We start from the raw sequence: 16185 nt of genomic DNA, 5'->3' as shown, positions 1-16185 counted from the left end.
TATCTGCTTGATGTTCCCACTTTCTGTCTCTGTGGCTCCTCTCTACGGCCATCAGGGTACACCTGCTTGTAAAAGCAGTTCCCTCCAAACGGGCAGCTCCCACGTCCTTCATCAAAATACCTGCACGCCTTGTTGCTCATTGCCTCCTTGTATTTCTGAATGAGTTTCTGCTTCTCTACTTTCTCCTCCACCCAGTACTCACGTGGAATGACAAAGTTAGATGTGATCTGGCATTCTGGGCAGTACTTTATGATCTTGCTCTCAAATTGCTTAGCACTCCTCCACTTGCGAATACATTTGAGACAGTAGGTGTGGTTGCAGTTGGAGAGGATTCCGAAGTGGCGCTAGCGGGGGTTGGCTTTCTCATAGACCGCCTCCATGCAGATCCCACACACCATGTCCTTGCTGCGCTGCAGAGCAAACGAGAGCTCCATGTCCTTCACATGGGCTTCGATGCAAGGATTTAAATGTTGTGATCTTTGGGCAGCATCCACTGGATGGAAGACCTGCAGCCCACACATATCACACGAGTCTCCGTGGAGATACACACAGTTCTCCCCATATCGGCACTCTCCCACTGCAGCATAGGGGCAGATCTGCTTCTTTGTTTCCACTGCAGTTTGCTCCTTCTCTGATTCCTCCTTGGTCACTGAGCCCTGCAGGGGTGCTTCAGTGGAGGAAGGGGCAGTATGGCCACAGTAGGGCTGCCCAGGAACGAACTCAATGGCGTTCACCCAGTCTTCTGAACCCGCTCCTACAGTTGAAGAGTTTGAATTTCTTGACTCAGCTTCGCCCATATGCATTTCAACAATCTGTCCAACTACTGATGAGAGACTTGAGGAAGCAGCAAGGGGTGACTTGGCTATTAGAGCTGTAGCAGTTGCTTCCTCCGGTTTCAATGGCTTGCTGTGTTCATATCTGCAGCGGTCTCCGTAAATACAGTATCCTCGCTGAAAGTACTTGCACACTACACCATATGGACTGTCAGAGAGGTCATGTGAGTATCGACGGTTATCTCCTTCCTTACAAACCCCATGCATGAAATACCTGCATGTGACCTGTTTGGTCCAGCCGCCGCCGCTGCCGTCGCTGCCAAATCCCGCGCCCGCAGGGACGGGGAGGTGACTGTGGGGATAAGGGTGGGGGAGGCCGCTGCCACCGCCGCCGCTGCCGCTCCTGCTCCTGATGTTGTGGCTGTTGTTCCGGGAGCTGCAGCCTCCGCCATTACTGTTTATCCCACACAGCAGTGGCGCCGGAACTTCTGGGATCACATAATTCCAGTCCGGTTGCGGGGGGAGAAGGCGGCGAGGCGAGGGGTGGGATGGGGAAGGACACTGAGGTGCCCGCTCACTCCCCTCTGCCCCGCGTCACGTCTCTGAGTGCTCTCGCCTCTCGAACTGCGGGCCGGAGCCCGAGCGCCCCCTTCTCATTAATTCTTGTTCGTATTTTTAACTAAATTTTTATTTTTTATCACAGCAAATTTGATTACAATATTTTGTTTGCTCTAGGTGTGCAAGATGTGGTTCTTTCACACATATACATATATCTATTCTTCTTCATATCCTCTTCCCATGTAGGTTATGACACAATGTTGAGTAGTCTTCTCTTGGTATTCTGTAGGTCTTTGGTGATTCTGTATTTCACATGTGTTTGTATATCTCTGTTAAACCCAATATCGTAGTGTATCCAATCCTCACACCTTTGCATTTGGTGAACCATAAGTTTGTTTAATGAATCTCTGATTGCCTTTCTCTGTGGAAATATCTTCATTGGTATCAATTTTTAGGTAACACCTATAAGTGATAGGATAGGATATGTGTCTTTTGCTTTCTCACTTACTACAAGTTGCGTGATTACTTCTAGACTCATCTATGGTGCTGCAAATGGCATTGTTTCATTTTTTCGCTAGCTAATATTCCATCTCTACATGTAGCAGTTCTTCTTTGTCCCCCCATCTGTTGGTGGACTTTTTGGTTACTTCCATATCTTGGCTATTGTAATACTGTGCAGTGCAGATTTGCCTGCCTGTGTCCTTCCAATTCTGTCTTCTGAGGTTATAGGTCCAGGAATGGGCCTGCTGGAACATATGGTAGCTCAATATTTACCTTTTAAAAGCACCTCCATTCAGTTCTCACTAGTGGCTCTTTCCAAGTTACGTGCCTCTTAAAGTTGAGCGTATGCATTTCTCCACAACACCTTCAGCATTTATTGTTTATAGTTTTCTTGCTGATGGTTATTCTGACTGGCGTGAGCTGATACCTCTTTGTGGTTGAATTTGCATGTGTCTCATAATCCGTTGAAATTGAGCTTTAAGGCACGTGCTTTTTATTTTTCAATCTGTGATTACAGCTTAGTTCTTCAAAGTGTTTTCTTAAAGTATGTGTCACATTTTGAAATGTTTTGGCCATTACCTCCCTCTAGACATTTTGAGGGCAGGTTTCATTTACAGCCCTGCAATACTTGTTCATATGAAGTGAGCATTAGCACAGGTTTTAAAGCTGCTTTAGCAGGTAACGGCCAGAGGGCGGCAGCCTTTCTACGCGCCCCACTCCGGTAACTAGGGAAACAGCCCTCCCGGCCAGTGGTGTTCCTCGGTTATAAATTAGAGTGGAATGTGCCCGGATAAACCCACAAATGCTGATGTCTCCTTACTTTTGTTTGTTTTATAAATTTAATTTATGTTTTTTATTGGAGTAATATTCCATTGTGTACATAGACCACTTCTTCTTGGTGCATTCCTCGACTGATGGACATTTTCGTTGCTTCCAAGTGTTGGCTATCATAAATATTGCTGGAGTGCAGGATTGCCAGCCTGTGACTTTTTGATTCTCATTTTCTCAGGGGATAGGCCCAGCACTGGGTGTGATTGATTGACTGGTAGCTCAATGTTTCCCTTTTCAAAGCACCTCCATTGTGTTTTCATTAGTGGCTCTTACCACGTCCCCCTTAGAACAGAGGGTAAGCGTCTCTCCACAATCACTTCAGCATTTATTATTTGCAGCATTTTTGCTAATGGCCATTCTGACTGTTGTGAGCTGAACGGTTTTTGTAATTTGGGTTTGCATGTCTTTAAAAATTCCTAAAATTCATCATTCTTCCACGCCTTTTTCTTTTCTGTTAAAAAAAAAGAAAAAAGAAAAAAGTGTGAGTACAACATACCTCTTGAAATTGTCGACTTGGTAGGTTGCCCTCTTTTGAACTTTTTGGTCGATTTTCGACCCCAGGAATTTTTGGAGGGCAGGTGTCATTTATAAAAATGCAAGTTTGGTGAATATTTAGTGACCTTTAGCAATGGGTTTAAAGCTGCTGTTGTGGGAAACGACCACAAGGAGGCATCATTTCTCCGTTCCCAAATCTGGGTACAAGGGCTGCAGAGCCTTTCAGGAAGTCCTGTTCCTAGGTTATAAATTGGAATGGAATGTGCCAGGAGAATCCCCCATAAGTTTATGTCTCATTACTTCTTCTTGGTTTTTTTTTACTTTTTTAAATCGCGGTAAAGATTAGAATCTTGTTTGTCCTAGGTGTACAGAATCTGGTTCATTTGTACATTATATATGTCTATTCTTGTACAGATCCTCTTCCCATGTAAAATATTACAGAGTGTTCTGTAGACCTCCCTTGCTATATGGTCGGTCTTTTTGATAAATGTATATAATATGTATTTGTATACATATAGTACCACTAATCTTAATTTATCCATTCCCCCCACCTTTCCTTTTACACGAGCATAGTTTGTTTTCTAATGCTGTGAGTGTCTTTCTCTGTGGAAATATGTTCATTTGTGTCAGTTATTAGATAACGCCTGTAAGTGATATCATCGGATATAGGTCTTTAGCTTTCCGACTTACGTCATGTTTGGTGATTATCTCCAGGTTCACCTGTGGTGCCTCAAAGAGCAGTGTTTCATTGTTTTCCATGGCTAATATTCCACTGTGTACATGGACGACTTCTTCTTTATCCATTCACCTGTTGAAGAACATTTTGGTTGCTTCACTGTCTTGGCTATTGTGAATAAGGCTGCAGTGCAGCTTTTGCAGCCAATGCCTTCTCGATTCTGGTCTTCTCAGGTGAGAGGCCCAGTGGTGCGCCTGCTGGATTGAATGGTACCTCAATTTTTACTTTTTAATGAAGCTCCTTTCTGTCCTCATTGTTGGGTGTTACCAATTTACGTCTCACCAGCAGGTAGAGGGTACACAGTTCTCTAAAGCCCCTTCAGCATTTATTGTTTGTAGACTTTTTGCTGATGGTCAGTCGACTGGTGTGAGTTGAAACCTTTTTGTAGATTACATTGCCTGAGTCTAATACTACCTGAGGTTGAGCTTTTATCCATTTTCCTTTTTTTTAAAGAGAGTGAGTAAAACTTAACTCTTCATACTATCTTCTTGAAAAATTTGCCTGTTTTGAATTTTTTGTCCATTCCCTACCTCAGCACAATTTTTGAGGGCAGGTGTCCTTTACGGCCCCGAGTCCTTCTGAATGTTAATGACCATTAGCTGTGGGTGTAAAGCCGCTCTTGCGGGAAACGGCCACAAGGCGGCAGCATTTCTCCTTTACCAAATCTGGTTACTAGGGCAACAGAGCCTTAATGGAAGTGGTGTTCTAGGTTGTAAATTAGAATGGAATGTGCCAGGGAAAAGCCCTTTAAGTTTATGTCTCATTACTTCTTTTTTTTGGGAGGGGGAGGGGGGAGGTTTAAGTTGTTTTATTTAGGAAAATTGTGTCTTACAAAAGGGCTGCTGCAAAAGAAAGAGACCCCTGCAAAAATTACTTGTTTTTGCTTAACGTGAAAGTATGAGTGGTATCCAAGGAATCAAAGCAGTAGATGGACAAATCAGGGGCATCTCCAAGTTACTTTCAGGAAATAGAGCAACAAAACGCAAATTTATATTTTCTGATCAAGGAATTCTTCTAACAATTTAACTTTAGCTTATCTCGTGGATTACCTCCCCTGCGTCCCCTTTTAGTGGAAAAGCATGACTTACTACTGCAAACCAATTACTCCACAACAGGAAACACCTTAGAACATAGTTTTGAATCACACCTGTCTAGCTGCAAAGCTCAGGGATGGAATGAGGCAAATACCCACAAAAACGTACCCAACAACCCAACAACAAAACCCCTCAAATGAGGACAAAGGTTTGTCAAAATTGCCTGGACTAGAAAGTCTAGGAGATCATAAAACATTAAATACAACTGTGTAACTGAGACCCAGTTTGTGTTAATACATGAGATAACCAGATAATTGAACCTCTATGGCTAAGCCCATTTCCCTATTTATATAGACAGAGTTAGCCCTGCTCTATTAACAGCTACCAATATACTGCTTTGTCCTTTAAGATCTATTTGCCACACGAGGCTGAAACCACTAAAGTTGAGTTTTTCCACTAAGGCTACAGACACTGCATCTATGCAGGGATGAGAAGCTTGTTACACACTCACACGTACCAAGTCTATCAGCCCTTGGGTGTCAACTTCCAACTCTGTGTTTATTTTATTCCACTATATCTTTATATGTGTTCTTTCACAATTTTCCTATCAGGCTAAACACAGTAAAAATCTCAACACAGTCGCACCTGGTTCTGGTTACCCAGCAGTAGTACTTGTGTGCAATTAAACAAGAGACGAAAACCACAGAACGAGTGCACAGGGTGGGGATTCCAGGGCAGGGAACAGATATAAAAACACAGATGTGCAGAATTCACCAGAAACCTCAAGCATCCGCCTAAGTCTATAGCAGAAGGCTACATGCCACAGTCCAGATCCTTCACCTATCACCCCAATACTTGGACCCCAAAGCAGGGCCAATGCTGTTACTTTTGAACCTGGGGTCCTCAAAAATGAGTACTGGAAATCCAGAAATGCTACCCTTGAACTGTGTGAATCTGGCTGAAAACAGATGACGCAACAAACCTACACTCTATCTGTCTGACGGTTAAATTCATGTTACAAAAAAACTAAATTTAAGATTCATTTTTGTACCTTTTTTAAACAGAGAAAACAAAATACTCCTTGGGGAAAGGTGAGGGATTGAGAAGACAGGCCCTGGGTAAAAATTATTATGACAACACGTGGAGTTGAGAGGCCTGCCTAGAAGAGAAACACGGGCATTGCCGCAACCGGTGGGGACGGCTGCCGTCTGAGGCTCAGCAGACCAGTTCACACGCCCCGCAAAGCTGCTATAGATCCAAGTCATAAAAATGTTCCAGCTCATCGTGAAACAAGTCCCACTCGTCTTCCGAGTCTGTCAGGTCATCGTCCCCACCTGCAGCCAAAAGCATAAGCAACATCTCGTCCAGCTCAAAGGTGACAACCTCTTCTTCGTCGTTGTCAAAGGGGTTGCCGTTCTCTCTTTCCTCAATAAGCTCCCAGAAGTGGTTCCTTCGTTGGGCCCGGTATCTGCTTGATGTTCCCACTTTCTGTCTCTGTGGCTCCTCTCTACGGCCATCAGGGTACACCTGCTTGTAAAAGCAGTTCCCTCCAAACGGGCAGCTCCCACGTCCTTCATCAAAATACCTGCACGCCTTGTTGCTCATTGCCTCCTTGTATTTCTGAATGAGTTTCTGCTTCTCTACTTTCTCCTCCACCCAGTACTCACGTGGAATGACAAAGTTAGATGTGATCTGGCATTCTGGGCAGTACTTTATGATCTTGCTCTCAAATTGCTTAGCACTCCTCCACTTGCGAATACATTTGAGACAGTAGGTGTGGTTGCAGTTGGAGAGGATTCCGAAGTGGCGCTAGCGGGGGTTGGCTTTCTCATAGACCGCCTCCATGCAGATCCCACACACCATGTCCTTGCTGCGCTGCAGAGCAAACGAGAGCTCCATGTCCTTCACATGGGCTTCGATGCAAGGATTTAAATGTTGTGATCTTTGGGCAGCATCCACTGGATGGAAGACCTGCAGCCCACACATATCACACGAGTCTCCGTGGAGATACACACAGTTCTCCCCATATCGGCACTCTCCCACTGCAGCATAGGGGCAGATCTGCTTCTTTGTTTCCACTGCAGTTTGCTCCTTCTCTGATTCCTCCTTGGTCACTGAGCCCTGCAGGGGTGCTTCAGTGGAGGAAGGGGCAGTATGGCCACAGTAGGGCTGCCCAGGAACGAACTCAATGGCGTTCACCCAGTCTTCTGAACCCGCTCCTACAGTTGAAGAGTTTGAATTTCTTGACTCAGCTTCGCCCATATGCATTTCAACAATCTGTCCAACTACTGATGAGAGACTTGAGGAAGCAGCAAGGGGTGACTTGGCTATTAGAGCTGTAGCAGTTGCTTCCTCCGGTTTCAATGGCTTGCTGTGTTCATATCTGCAGCGGTCTCCGTAAATACAGTATCCTCGCTGAAAGTACTTGCACACTACACCATATGGACTGTCAGAGAGGTCATGTGAGTATCGACGGTTATCTCCTTCCTTACAAACCCCATGCATGAAATACCTGCATGTGACCTGTTTGGTCCAGCCGCCGCCGCTGCCGTCGCTGCCAAATCCCGCGCCCGCAGGGACGGGGAGGTGACTGTGGGGATAAGGGTGGGGGAGGCCGCTGCCACCGCCGCCGCTGCCGCTCCTGCTCCTGATGTTGTGGCTGTTGTTCCGGGAGCTGCAGCCTCCGCCATTACTGTTTATCCCACACAGCAGTGGCGCCGGAACTTCTGGGATCACATAATTCCAGTCCGGTTGCGGGGGGAGAAGGCGGCGAGGCGAGGGGTGGGATGGGGAAGGACACTGAGGTGCCCGCTCACTCCCCTCTGCCCCGCGTCACGTCTCTGAGTGCTCTCGCCTCTCGAACTGCGGGCCGGAGCCCGAGCGCCCCCTTCTCATTAATTCTTGTTCGTATTTTTAACTAAATTTTTATTTTTTATCACAGCAAATTTGATTACAATATTTTGTTTGCTCTAGGTGTGCAAGATGTGGTTCTTTCACACATATACATATATCTATTCTTCTTCATATCCTCTTCCCATGTAGGTTATGACACAATGTTGAGTAGTCTTCTCTTGGTATTCTGTAGGTCTTTGGTGATTCTGTATTTCACATGTGTTTGTATATCTCTGTTAAACCCAATATCGTAGTGTATCCAATCCTCACACCTTTGCATTTGGTGAACCATAAGTTTGTTTAATGAATCTCTGATTGCCTTTCTCTGTGGAAATATCTTCATTGGTATCAATTTTTAGGTAACACCTATAAGTGATAGGATAGGATATGTGTCTTTTGCTTTCTCACTTACTACAAGTTGCGTGATTACTTCTAGACTCATCTATGGTGCTGCAAATGGCATTGTTTCATTTTTTCGCTAGCTAATATTCCATCTCTACATGTAGCAGTTCTTCTTTGTCCCCCCATCTGTTGGTGGACTTTTTGGTTACTTCCATATCTTGGCTATTGTAATACTGTGCAGTGCAGATTTGCCTGCCTGTGTCCTTCCAATTCTGTCTTCTGAGGTTATAGGTCCAGGAATGGGCCTGCTGGAACATATGGTAGCTCAATATTTACCTTTTAAAAGCACCTCCATTCAGTTCTCACTAGTGGCTCTTTCCAAGTTACGTGCCTCTTAAAGTTGAGCGTATGCATTTCTCCACAACACCTTCAGCATTTATTGTTTATAGTTTTCTTGCTGATGGTTATTCTGACTGGCGTGAGCTGATACCTCTTTGTGGTTGAATTTGCATGTGTCTCATAATCCGTTGAAATTGAGCTTTAAGGCACGTGCTTTTTATTTTTCAATCTGTGATTACAGCTTAGTTCTTCAAAGTGTTTTCTTAAAGTATGTGTCACATTTTGAAATGTTTTGGCCATTACCTCCCTCTAGACATTTTGAGGGCAGGTTTCATTTACAGCCCTGCAATACTTGTTCATATGAAGTGAGCATTAGCACAGGTTTTAAAGCTGCTTTAGCAGGTAACGGCCAGAGGGCGGCAGCCTTTCTACGCGCCCCACTCCGGTAACTAGGGAAACAGCCCTCCCGGCCAGTGGTGTTCCTCGGTTATAAATTAGAGTGGAATGTGCCCGGATAAACCCACAAATGCTGATGTCTCCTTACTTTTGTTTGTTTTATAAATTTAATTTATGTTTTTTATTGGAGTAATATTCCATTGTGTACATAGACCACTTCTTCTTGGTGCATTCCTCGACTGATGGACATTTTCGTTGCTTCCAAGTGTTGGCTATCATAAATATTGCTGGAGTGCAGGATTGCCAGCCTGTGACTTTTTGATTCTCATTTTCTCAGGGGATAGGCCCAGCACTGGGTGTGATTGATTGACTGGTAGCTCAATGTTTCCCTTTTCAAAGCACCTCCATTGTGTTTTCATTAGTGGCTCTTACCACGTCCCCCTTAGAACAGAGGGTAAGCGTCTCTCCACAATCACTTCAGCATTTATTATTTGCAGCATTTTTGCTAATGGCCATTCTGACTGTTGTGAGCTGAACGGTTTTTGTAATTTGGGTTTGCATGTCTTTAAAAATTCCTAAAATTCATCATTCTTCCACGCCTTTTTCTTTTCTGTTAAAAAAAAAGAAAAAAGAAAAAAGTGTGAGTACAACATACCTCTTGAAATTGTCGACTTGGTAGGTTGCCCTCTTTTGAACTTTTTGGTCGATTTTCGACCCCAGGAATTTTTGGAGGGCAGGTGTCATTTATAAAAATGCAAGTTTGGTGAATATTTAGTGACCTTTAGCAATGGGTTTAAAGCTGCTGTTGTGGGAAACGACCACAAGGAGGCATCATTTCTCCGTTCCCAAATCTGGGTACAAGGGCTGCAGAGCCTTTCAGGAAGTCGTGTTCCTAGGTTATAAATTGGAATGGAATGTGCCAGGAGAATCCCCCATAAGTTTATGTCTCATTACTTCTTCTTGGTTTTTTTTTACTTTTTTAAATCGCGGTAAAGATTAGAATCTTGTTTGTCCTAGGTGTACAGAATCTGGTTCATTTGTACATTATATATGTCTATTCTTGTACAGATCCTCTTCCCATGTAAAATATTACAGAGTGTTCTGTAGACCTCCCTTGCTATATGGTCGGTCTTTTTGGTAAATGTATATAATATGTATTTGTATACATATAGTACCACTAATCTTAATTTATCCATTCCCCCCACCTTTCCTTTTACACGAGCATAGTTTGTTTTCTAATGCTGTGAGTGTCTTTCTCTGTGGAAATATGTTCATTTGTGTCAGTTATTAGATAACGCCTGTAAGTGATATCATCGGATATAGGTCTTTAGCTTTCCGACTTACGTCATGTTTGGTGATTATCTCCAGGTTCACCTGTGGTGCCTCAAAGAGCAGTGTTTCATTGTTTTCCATGGCTAATATTCCACTGTGTACATGGACGACTTCTTCTTTATCCATTCACCTGTTGAAGAACATTTTGGTTGCTTCACTGTCTTGGCTATTGTGAATAAGGCTGCAGTGCAGCTTTTGCAGCCAATGCCTTCTCGATTCTGGTCTTCTCAGGTGAGAGGCCCAGTGGTGCGCCTGCTGGATTGAATGGTACCTCAATTTTTACTTTTTAATGAAGCTCCTTTCTGTCCTCATTGTTGGGTGTTACCAATTTACGTCTCACCAGCAGGTAGAGGGTACACAGTTCTCTAAAGCCCCTTCAGCATTTATTGTTTGTAGACTTTTTGCTGATGGTCAGTCGACTGGTGTGAGTTGAAACCTTTTTGTAGATTACATTGCCTGAGTCTAATACTACCTGAGGTTGAGCTTTTATCCATTTTCCTTTTTTTTAAAGAGAGTGAGTAAAACTTAACTCTTCATACTATCTTCTTGAAAAATTTGCCTGTTTTGAATTTTTTGTCCATTCCCTACCTCAGCACAATTTTTGAGGGCAGGTGTCCTTTACGGCCCCGAGTCCTTCTGAATGTTAATGACCATTAGCTGTGGGTGTAAAGCCGCTCTTGCGGGAAACGGCCACAAGGCGGCAGCATTTCTCCTTTACCAAATCTGGTTACTAGGGCAACAGAGCCTTAATGGAAGTGGTGTTCTAGGTTGTAAATTAGAATGGAATGTGCCAGGGAAAAGCCCTTTAAGTTTATGTCTCATTACTTCTTTTTTTTGGGAGGGGGAGGGGGGAGGTTTAAGTTGTTTTATTTAGGAAAATTGTGTCTTACAAAAGGGCTGCTGCAAAAGAAAGAGACCCCTGCAAAAATTACTTGTTTTTGCTTAACGTGAAAGTATGAGTGGTATCCAAGGAATCAAAGCAGTAGATGGACAAATCAGGGGCATCTCCAAGTTACTTTCAGGAAATAGAGCAACAAAACGCAAATTTATATTTTCTGATCAAGGAATTCTTCTAACAATTTAACTTTAGCTTATCTCGTGGATTACCTCCCCTGCGTCCCCTTTTAGTGGAAAAGCATGACTTACTACTGCAAACCAATTACTCCACAACAGGAAACACCTTAGAACATAGTTTTGAATCACACCTGTCTAGCTGCAAAGCTCAGGGATGGAATGAGGCAAATACCCACAAAAACGTACCCAACAACCCAACAACAAAACCCCTCAAATGAGGACAAAGGTTTGTCAAAATTGCCTGGACTAGAAAGTCTAGGAGATCATAAAACATTAAATACAACTGTGTAACTGAGACCCAGTTTGTGTTAATACATGAGATAACCAGATAATTGAACCTCTATGGCTAAGCCCATTTCCCTATTTATATAGACAGAGTTAGCCCTGCTCTATTAACAGCTACCAATATACTGCTTTGTCCTTTAAGATCTATTTGCCACACGAGGCTGAAACCACTAAAGTTGAGTTTTTCCACTAAGGCTACAGACACTGCATCTATGCAGGGATGAGAAGCTTGTTACACACTCACACGTACCAAGTCTATCAGCCCTTGGGTGTCAACTTCCAACTCTGTGTTTATTTTATTCCACTATATCTTTATATGTGTTCTTTCACAATTTTCCTATCAGGCTAAACACAGTAAAAATCTCAACACAGTCGCACCTGGTTCTGGTTACCCAGCAGTAGTACTTGTGTGCAATTAAACAAGAGACGAAAACCACAGAACGAGTGCACAGGGTGGGGATTCCAGGGCAGGGAACAGATATAAAAACACAGATGTGCAGAATTCACCAGAAACCTCAAGCATCCGCCTAAGTCTATAGCAGAAGGCTACATGCCACAGTCCAGATCCTTCACCTATCACCCCAATACTTGGACCCCAAAGCAGGGCCAATGCTGTTACTTTTGAACCTGGGGTCCTCAAAAATGAGTACTGGAAATCCAGAAATGCTACCCTTGAACTGTGTGAATCTGGCTGAAAACAGATGACGCAACAAACCTACACTCTATCTGTCTGACGGTTAAATTCATGTTACAAAAAAACTAAATTTAAGATTCATTTTTGTACCTTTTTTAAACAGAGAAAACAAAATACTCCTTGGGGAAAGGTGAGGGATTGAGAAGACAGGCCCTGGGTAAAAATTATTATGACAACACGTGGAGTTGAGAGGCCTGCCTAGAAGAGAAACACGGGCATTGCCGCAACCGGTGGGGACGGCTGCCGTCTGAGGCTCAGCAGACCAGTTCACACGCCCCGCAAAGCTGCTATAGATCCAAGTCATAAAAATGTTCCAGCTCATCGTGAAACAAGTCCCACTCGTCTTCCGAGTCTGTCAGGTCATCGTCCCCACCTGCAGCCAAAAGCATAAGCAACATCTCGTCCAGCTCAAAGGTGACAACCTCTTCTTCGTCGTTGTCAAAGGGGTTGCCGTTCTCTCTTTCCTCAATAAGCTCCCAGAAGTGGTTCCTTCGTTGGGCCCGGTATCTGCTTGATGTTCCCACTTTCTGTCTCTGTGGCTCCTCTCTACGGCCATCAGGGTACACCTGCTTGTAAAAGCAGTTCCCTCCAAACGGGCAGCTCCCACGTCCTTCATCAAAATACCTGCACGCCTTGTTGCTCATTGCCTCCTTGTATTTCTGAATGAGTTTCTGCTTCTCTACTTTCTCCTCCACCCAGTACTCACGTGGAATGACAAAGTTAGATGTGATCTGGCATTCTGGGCAGTACTTTATGATCTTGCTCTCAAATTGCTTAGCACTCCTCCACTTGCGAATACATTTGAGACAGTAGGTGTGGTTGCAGTTGGAGAGGATTCCGAAGTGGCGCTAGCGGGGGTTGGCTTTCTCATAGACCGCCTCCATGCAGATCCCACACACCATGTCCTTGCTGCGCTGCAGAGCAAACGAGAGCTCCATGTCCTTCACATGGGCTTCGATGCAAGGATTTAAATGTTGTGATCTTTGGGCAGCATCCACTGGATGGAAGACCTGCAGCCCACACATATCACACGAGTCTCCGTGGAGATACACACAGTTCTCCCCATATCGGCACTCTCCCACTGCAGCATAGGGGCAGATCTGCTTCTTTGTTTCCACTGCAGTTTGCTCCTTCTCTGATTCCTCCTTGGTCACTGAGCCCTGCAGGGGTGCTTCAGTGGAGGAAGGGGCAGTATGGCCACAGTAGGGCTGCCCAGGAACGAACTCAATGGCGTTCACCCAGTCTTCTGAACCCGCTCCTACAGTTGAAGAGTTTGAATTTCTTGACTCAGCTTCGCCCATATGCATTTCAACAATCTGTCCAACTACTGATGAGAGACTTGAGGAAGCAGCAAGGGGTGACTTGGCTATTAGAGCTGTAGCAGTTGCTTCCTCCGGTTTCAATGGCTTGCTGTGTTCATATCTGCAGCGGTCTCCGTAAATACAGTATCCTCGCTGAAAGTACTTGCACACTACACCATATGGACTGTCAGAGAGGTCATGTGAGTATCGACGGTTATCTCCTTCCTTACAAACCCCATGCATGAAATACCTGCATGTGACCTGTTTGGTCCAGCCGCCGCCGCTGCCGTCGCTGCCAAATCCCGCGCCCGCAGGGACGGGGAGGTGACTGTGGGGATAAGGGTGGGGGAGGCCGCTGCCACCGCCGCCGCTGCCGCTCCTGCTCCTGATGTTGTGGCTGTTGTTCCGGGAGCTGCAGCCTCCGCCATTACTGTTTATCCCACACAGCAGTGGCGCCGGAACTTCTGGGATCACATAATTCCAGTCCGGTTGCGGGGGGAGAAGGCGGCGAGGCGAGGGGTGGGATGGGGAAGGACACTGAGGTGCCCGCTCACTCCCCTCTGCCCCGCGTCACGTCTCTGAGTGCTCTCGCCTCTCGAACTGCGGGCCGGAGCCCGAGCGCCCCCTTCTCATTAATTCTTGTTCGTATTTTTAACTAAATTTTTATTTTTTATCACAGCAAATTTGATTACAATATTTTGTTTGCTCTAGGTGTGCAAGATGTGGTTCTTTCACACATATACATATATCTATTCTTCTTCATATCCTCTTCCCATGTAGGTTATGACACAATGTTGAGTAGTCTTCTCTTGGTATTCTGTAGGTCTTTGGTGATTCTGTATTTCACATGTGTTTGTATATCTCTGTTAAACCCAATATCGTAGTGTATCCAATCCTCACACCTTTGCATTTGGTGAACCATAAGTTTGTTTAATGAATCTCTGATTGCCTTTCTCTGTGGAAATATCTTCATTGGTATCAATTTTTAGGTAACACCTATAAGTGATAGGATAGGATATGTGTCTTTTGCTTTCTCACTTACTACAAGTTGCGTGATTACTTCTAGACTCATCTATGGTGCTGCAAATGGCATTGTTTCATTTTTTCGCTAGCTAATATTCCATCTCTACATGTAGCAGTTCTTCTTTGTCCCCCCATCTGTTGGTGGACTTTTTGGTTACTTCCATATCTTGGCTATTGTAATACTGTGCAGTGCAGATTTGCCTGCCTGTGTCCTTCCAATTCTGTCTTCTGAGGTTATAGGTCCAGGAATGGGCCTGCTGGAACATATGGTAGCTCAATATTTACCTTTTAAAAGCACCTCCATTCAGTTCTCACTAGTGGCTCTTTCCAAGTTACGTGCCTCTTAAAGTTGAGCGTATGCATTTCTCCACAACACCTTCAGCATTTATTGTTTATAGTTTTCTTGCTGATGGTTATTCTGACTGGCGTGAGCTGATACCTCTTTGTGGTTGAATTTGCATGTGTCTCATAATCCGTTGAAATTGAGCTTTAAGGCACGTGCTTTTTATTTTTCAATCTGTGATTACAGCTTAGTTCTTCAAAGTGTTTTCTTAAAGTATGTGTCACATTTTGAAATGTTTTGGCCATTACCTCCCTCTAGACATTTTGAGGGCAGGTTTCATTTACAGCCCTGCAATACTTGTTCATATGAAGTGAGCATTAGCACAGGTTTTAAAGCTGCTTTAGCAGGTAACGGCCAGAGGGCGGCAGCCTTTCTACGCGCCCCACTCCGGTAACTAGGGAAACAGCCCTCCCGGCCAGTGGTGTTCCTCGGTTATAAATTAGAGTGGAATGTGCCCGGATAAACCCACAAATGCTGATGTCTCCTTACTTTTGTTTGTTTTATAAATTTAATTTATGTTTTTTATTGGAGTAATATTCCATTGTGTACATAGACCACTTCTTCTTGGTGCATTCCTCGACTGATGGACATTTTCGTTGCTTCCAAGTGTTGGCTATCATAAATATTGCTGGAGTGCAGGATTGCCAGCCTGTGACTTTTTGATTCTCATTTTCTCAGGGGATAGGCCCAGCACTGGGTGTGATTGATTGACTGGTAGCTCAATGTTTCCCTTTTCAAAGCACCTCCATTGTGTTTTCATTAGTGGCTCTTACCACGTCCCCCTTAGAACAGAGGGTAAGCGTCTCTCCACAATCACTTCAGCATTTATTATTTGCAGCATTTTTGCTAATGGCCATTCTGACTGTTGTGAGCTGAACGGTTTTTGTAATTTGGGTTTGCATGTCTTTAAAAATTCCTAAAATTCATCATTCTTCCACGCCTTTTTCTTTTCTGTTAAAAAAAAAGAAAAAAGAAAAAAGTGTGAGTACAACATACCTCTTGAAATTGTCGACTTGGTAGGTTGCCCTCTTTTGAACTTTTTGGTCGATTTTCGACCCCAGGAATTTTTGGAGGGCAGGTGTCATTTATAAAAATGCAAGTTTGGTGAATATTTAGTGACCTTTAGCAATGGGTTTAAAGCTGCTGTTGTGGGAAACGACCACAAGGAGGCATCATTTCTCCGTTCCCAAATCTGGGTACAAGGGCTGCAGAGCCTTTCAGGAAGTCCTGTTCCTA

The 16185-nt window shown here is 44.3% G+C and overlaps 3 protein-coding genes across 3 annotated transcripts; all 3 read right to left on the bottom strand.

Moving 5' to 3' along the window:
• Positions 1-344: 344 nt before the first annotated feature.
• LOC133083965 (E3 ubiquitin-protein ligase makorin-1-like) lies at positions 345-1063 on the bottom strand. Its single transcript, XM_061179859.1, has one exon. It carries the CDS (start codon positions 1038-1040, stop codon positions 345-347), a length of 696 nt encoding a protein of 231 aa, XP_061035842.1. The 5' UTR covers positions 1041-1063.
• A 5084-nt stretch (positions 1064-6147) lies between these two features.
• Positions 6148-7672, bottom strand: LOC133083963 (E3 ubiquitin-protein ligase makorin-1-like). Its single transcript, XM_061179858.1, is given in 2 exon segments — positions 6148-7501; positions 7504-7672. Coding segments are annotated over 2 exon segments (1440 nt in total). The 5' UTR covers positions 7619-7672; the 3' UTR covers positions 6148-6176.
• A 4866-nt stretch (positions 7673-12538) lies between these two features.
• LOC133083961 (E3 ubiquitin-protein ligase makorin-1-like) lies at positions 12539-14065 on the bottom strand. Its single transcript, XM_061179854.1, is given in 2 exon segments — positions 12539-13894; positions 13897-14065. Coding segments are annotated over 2 exon segments (1440 nt in total). The 5' UTR covers positions 14012-14065; the 3' UTR covers positions 12539-12569.
• Between the last annotated feature and the right edge of the window lie 2120 nt (positions 14066-16185).

Source organism: Eubalaena glacialis, unplaced genomic scaffold (genome assembly GCF_028564815.1).
Source record: "Eubalaena glacialis isolate mEubGla1 unplaced genomic scaffold, mEubGla1.1.hap2.+ XY scaffold_963, whole genome shotgun sequence".
NCBI classification, from domain to species: domain Eukaryota; kingdom Metazoa; phylum Chordata; class Mammalia; order Artiodactyla; family Balaenidae; genus Eubalaena; species Eubalaena glacialis.
The sequence above is the reverse complement of the archived record's forward strand: the minus strand, read 5'-3'. Positions and strand labels throughout refer to the sequence as shown.

Coding starts and splice junctions, on each gene's coding strand:
- LOC133083965 (XM_061179859.1), bottom strand. CDS start 1,040: ATGCATGGGGTTTGTAAGGAAGGAGATAACCGTCGATACTCACATGAC.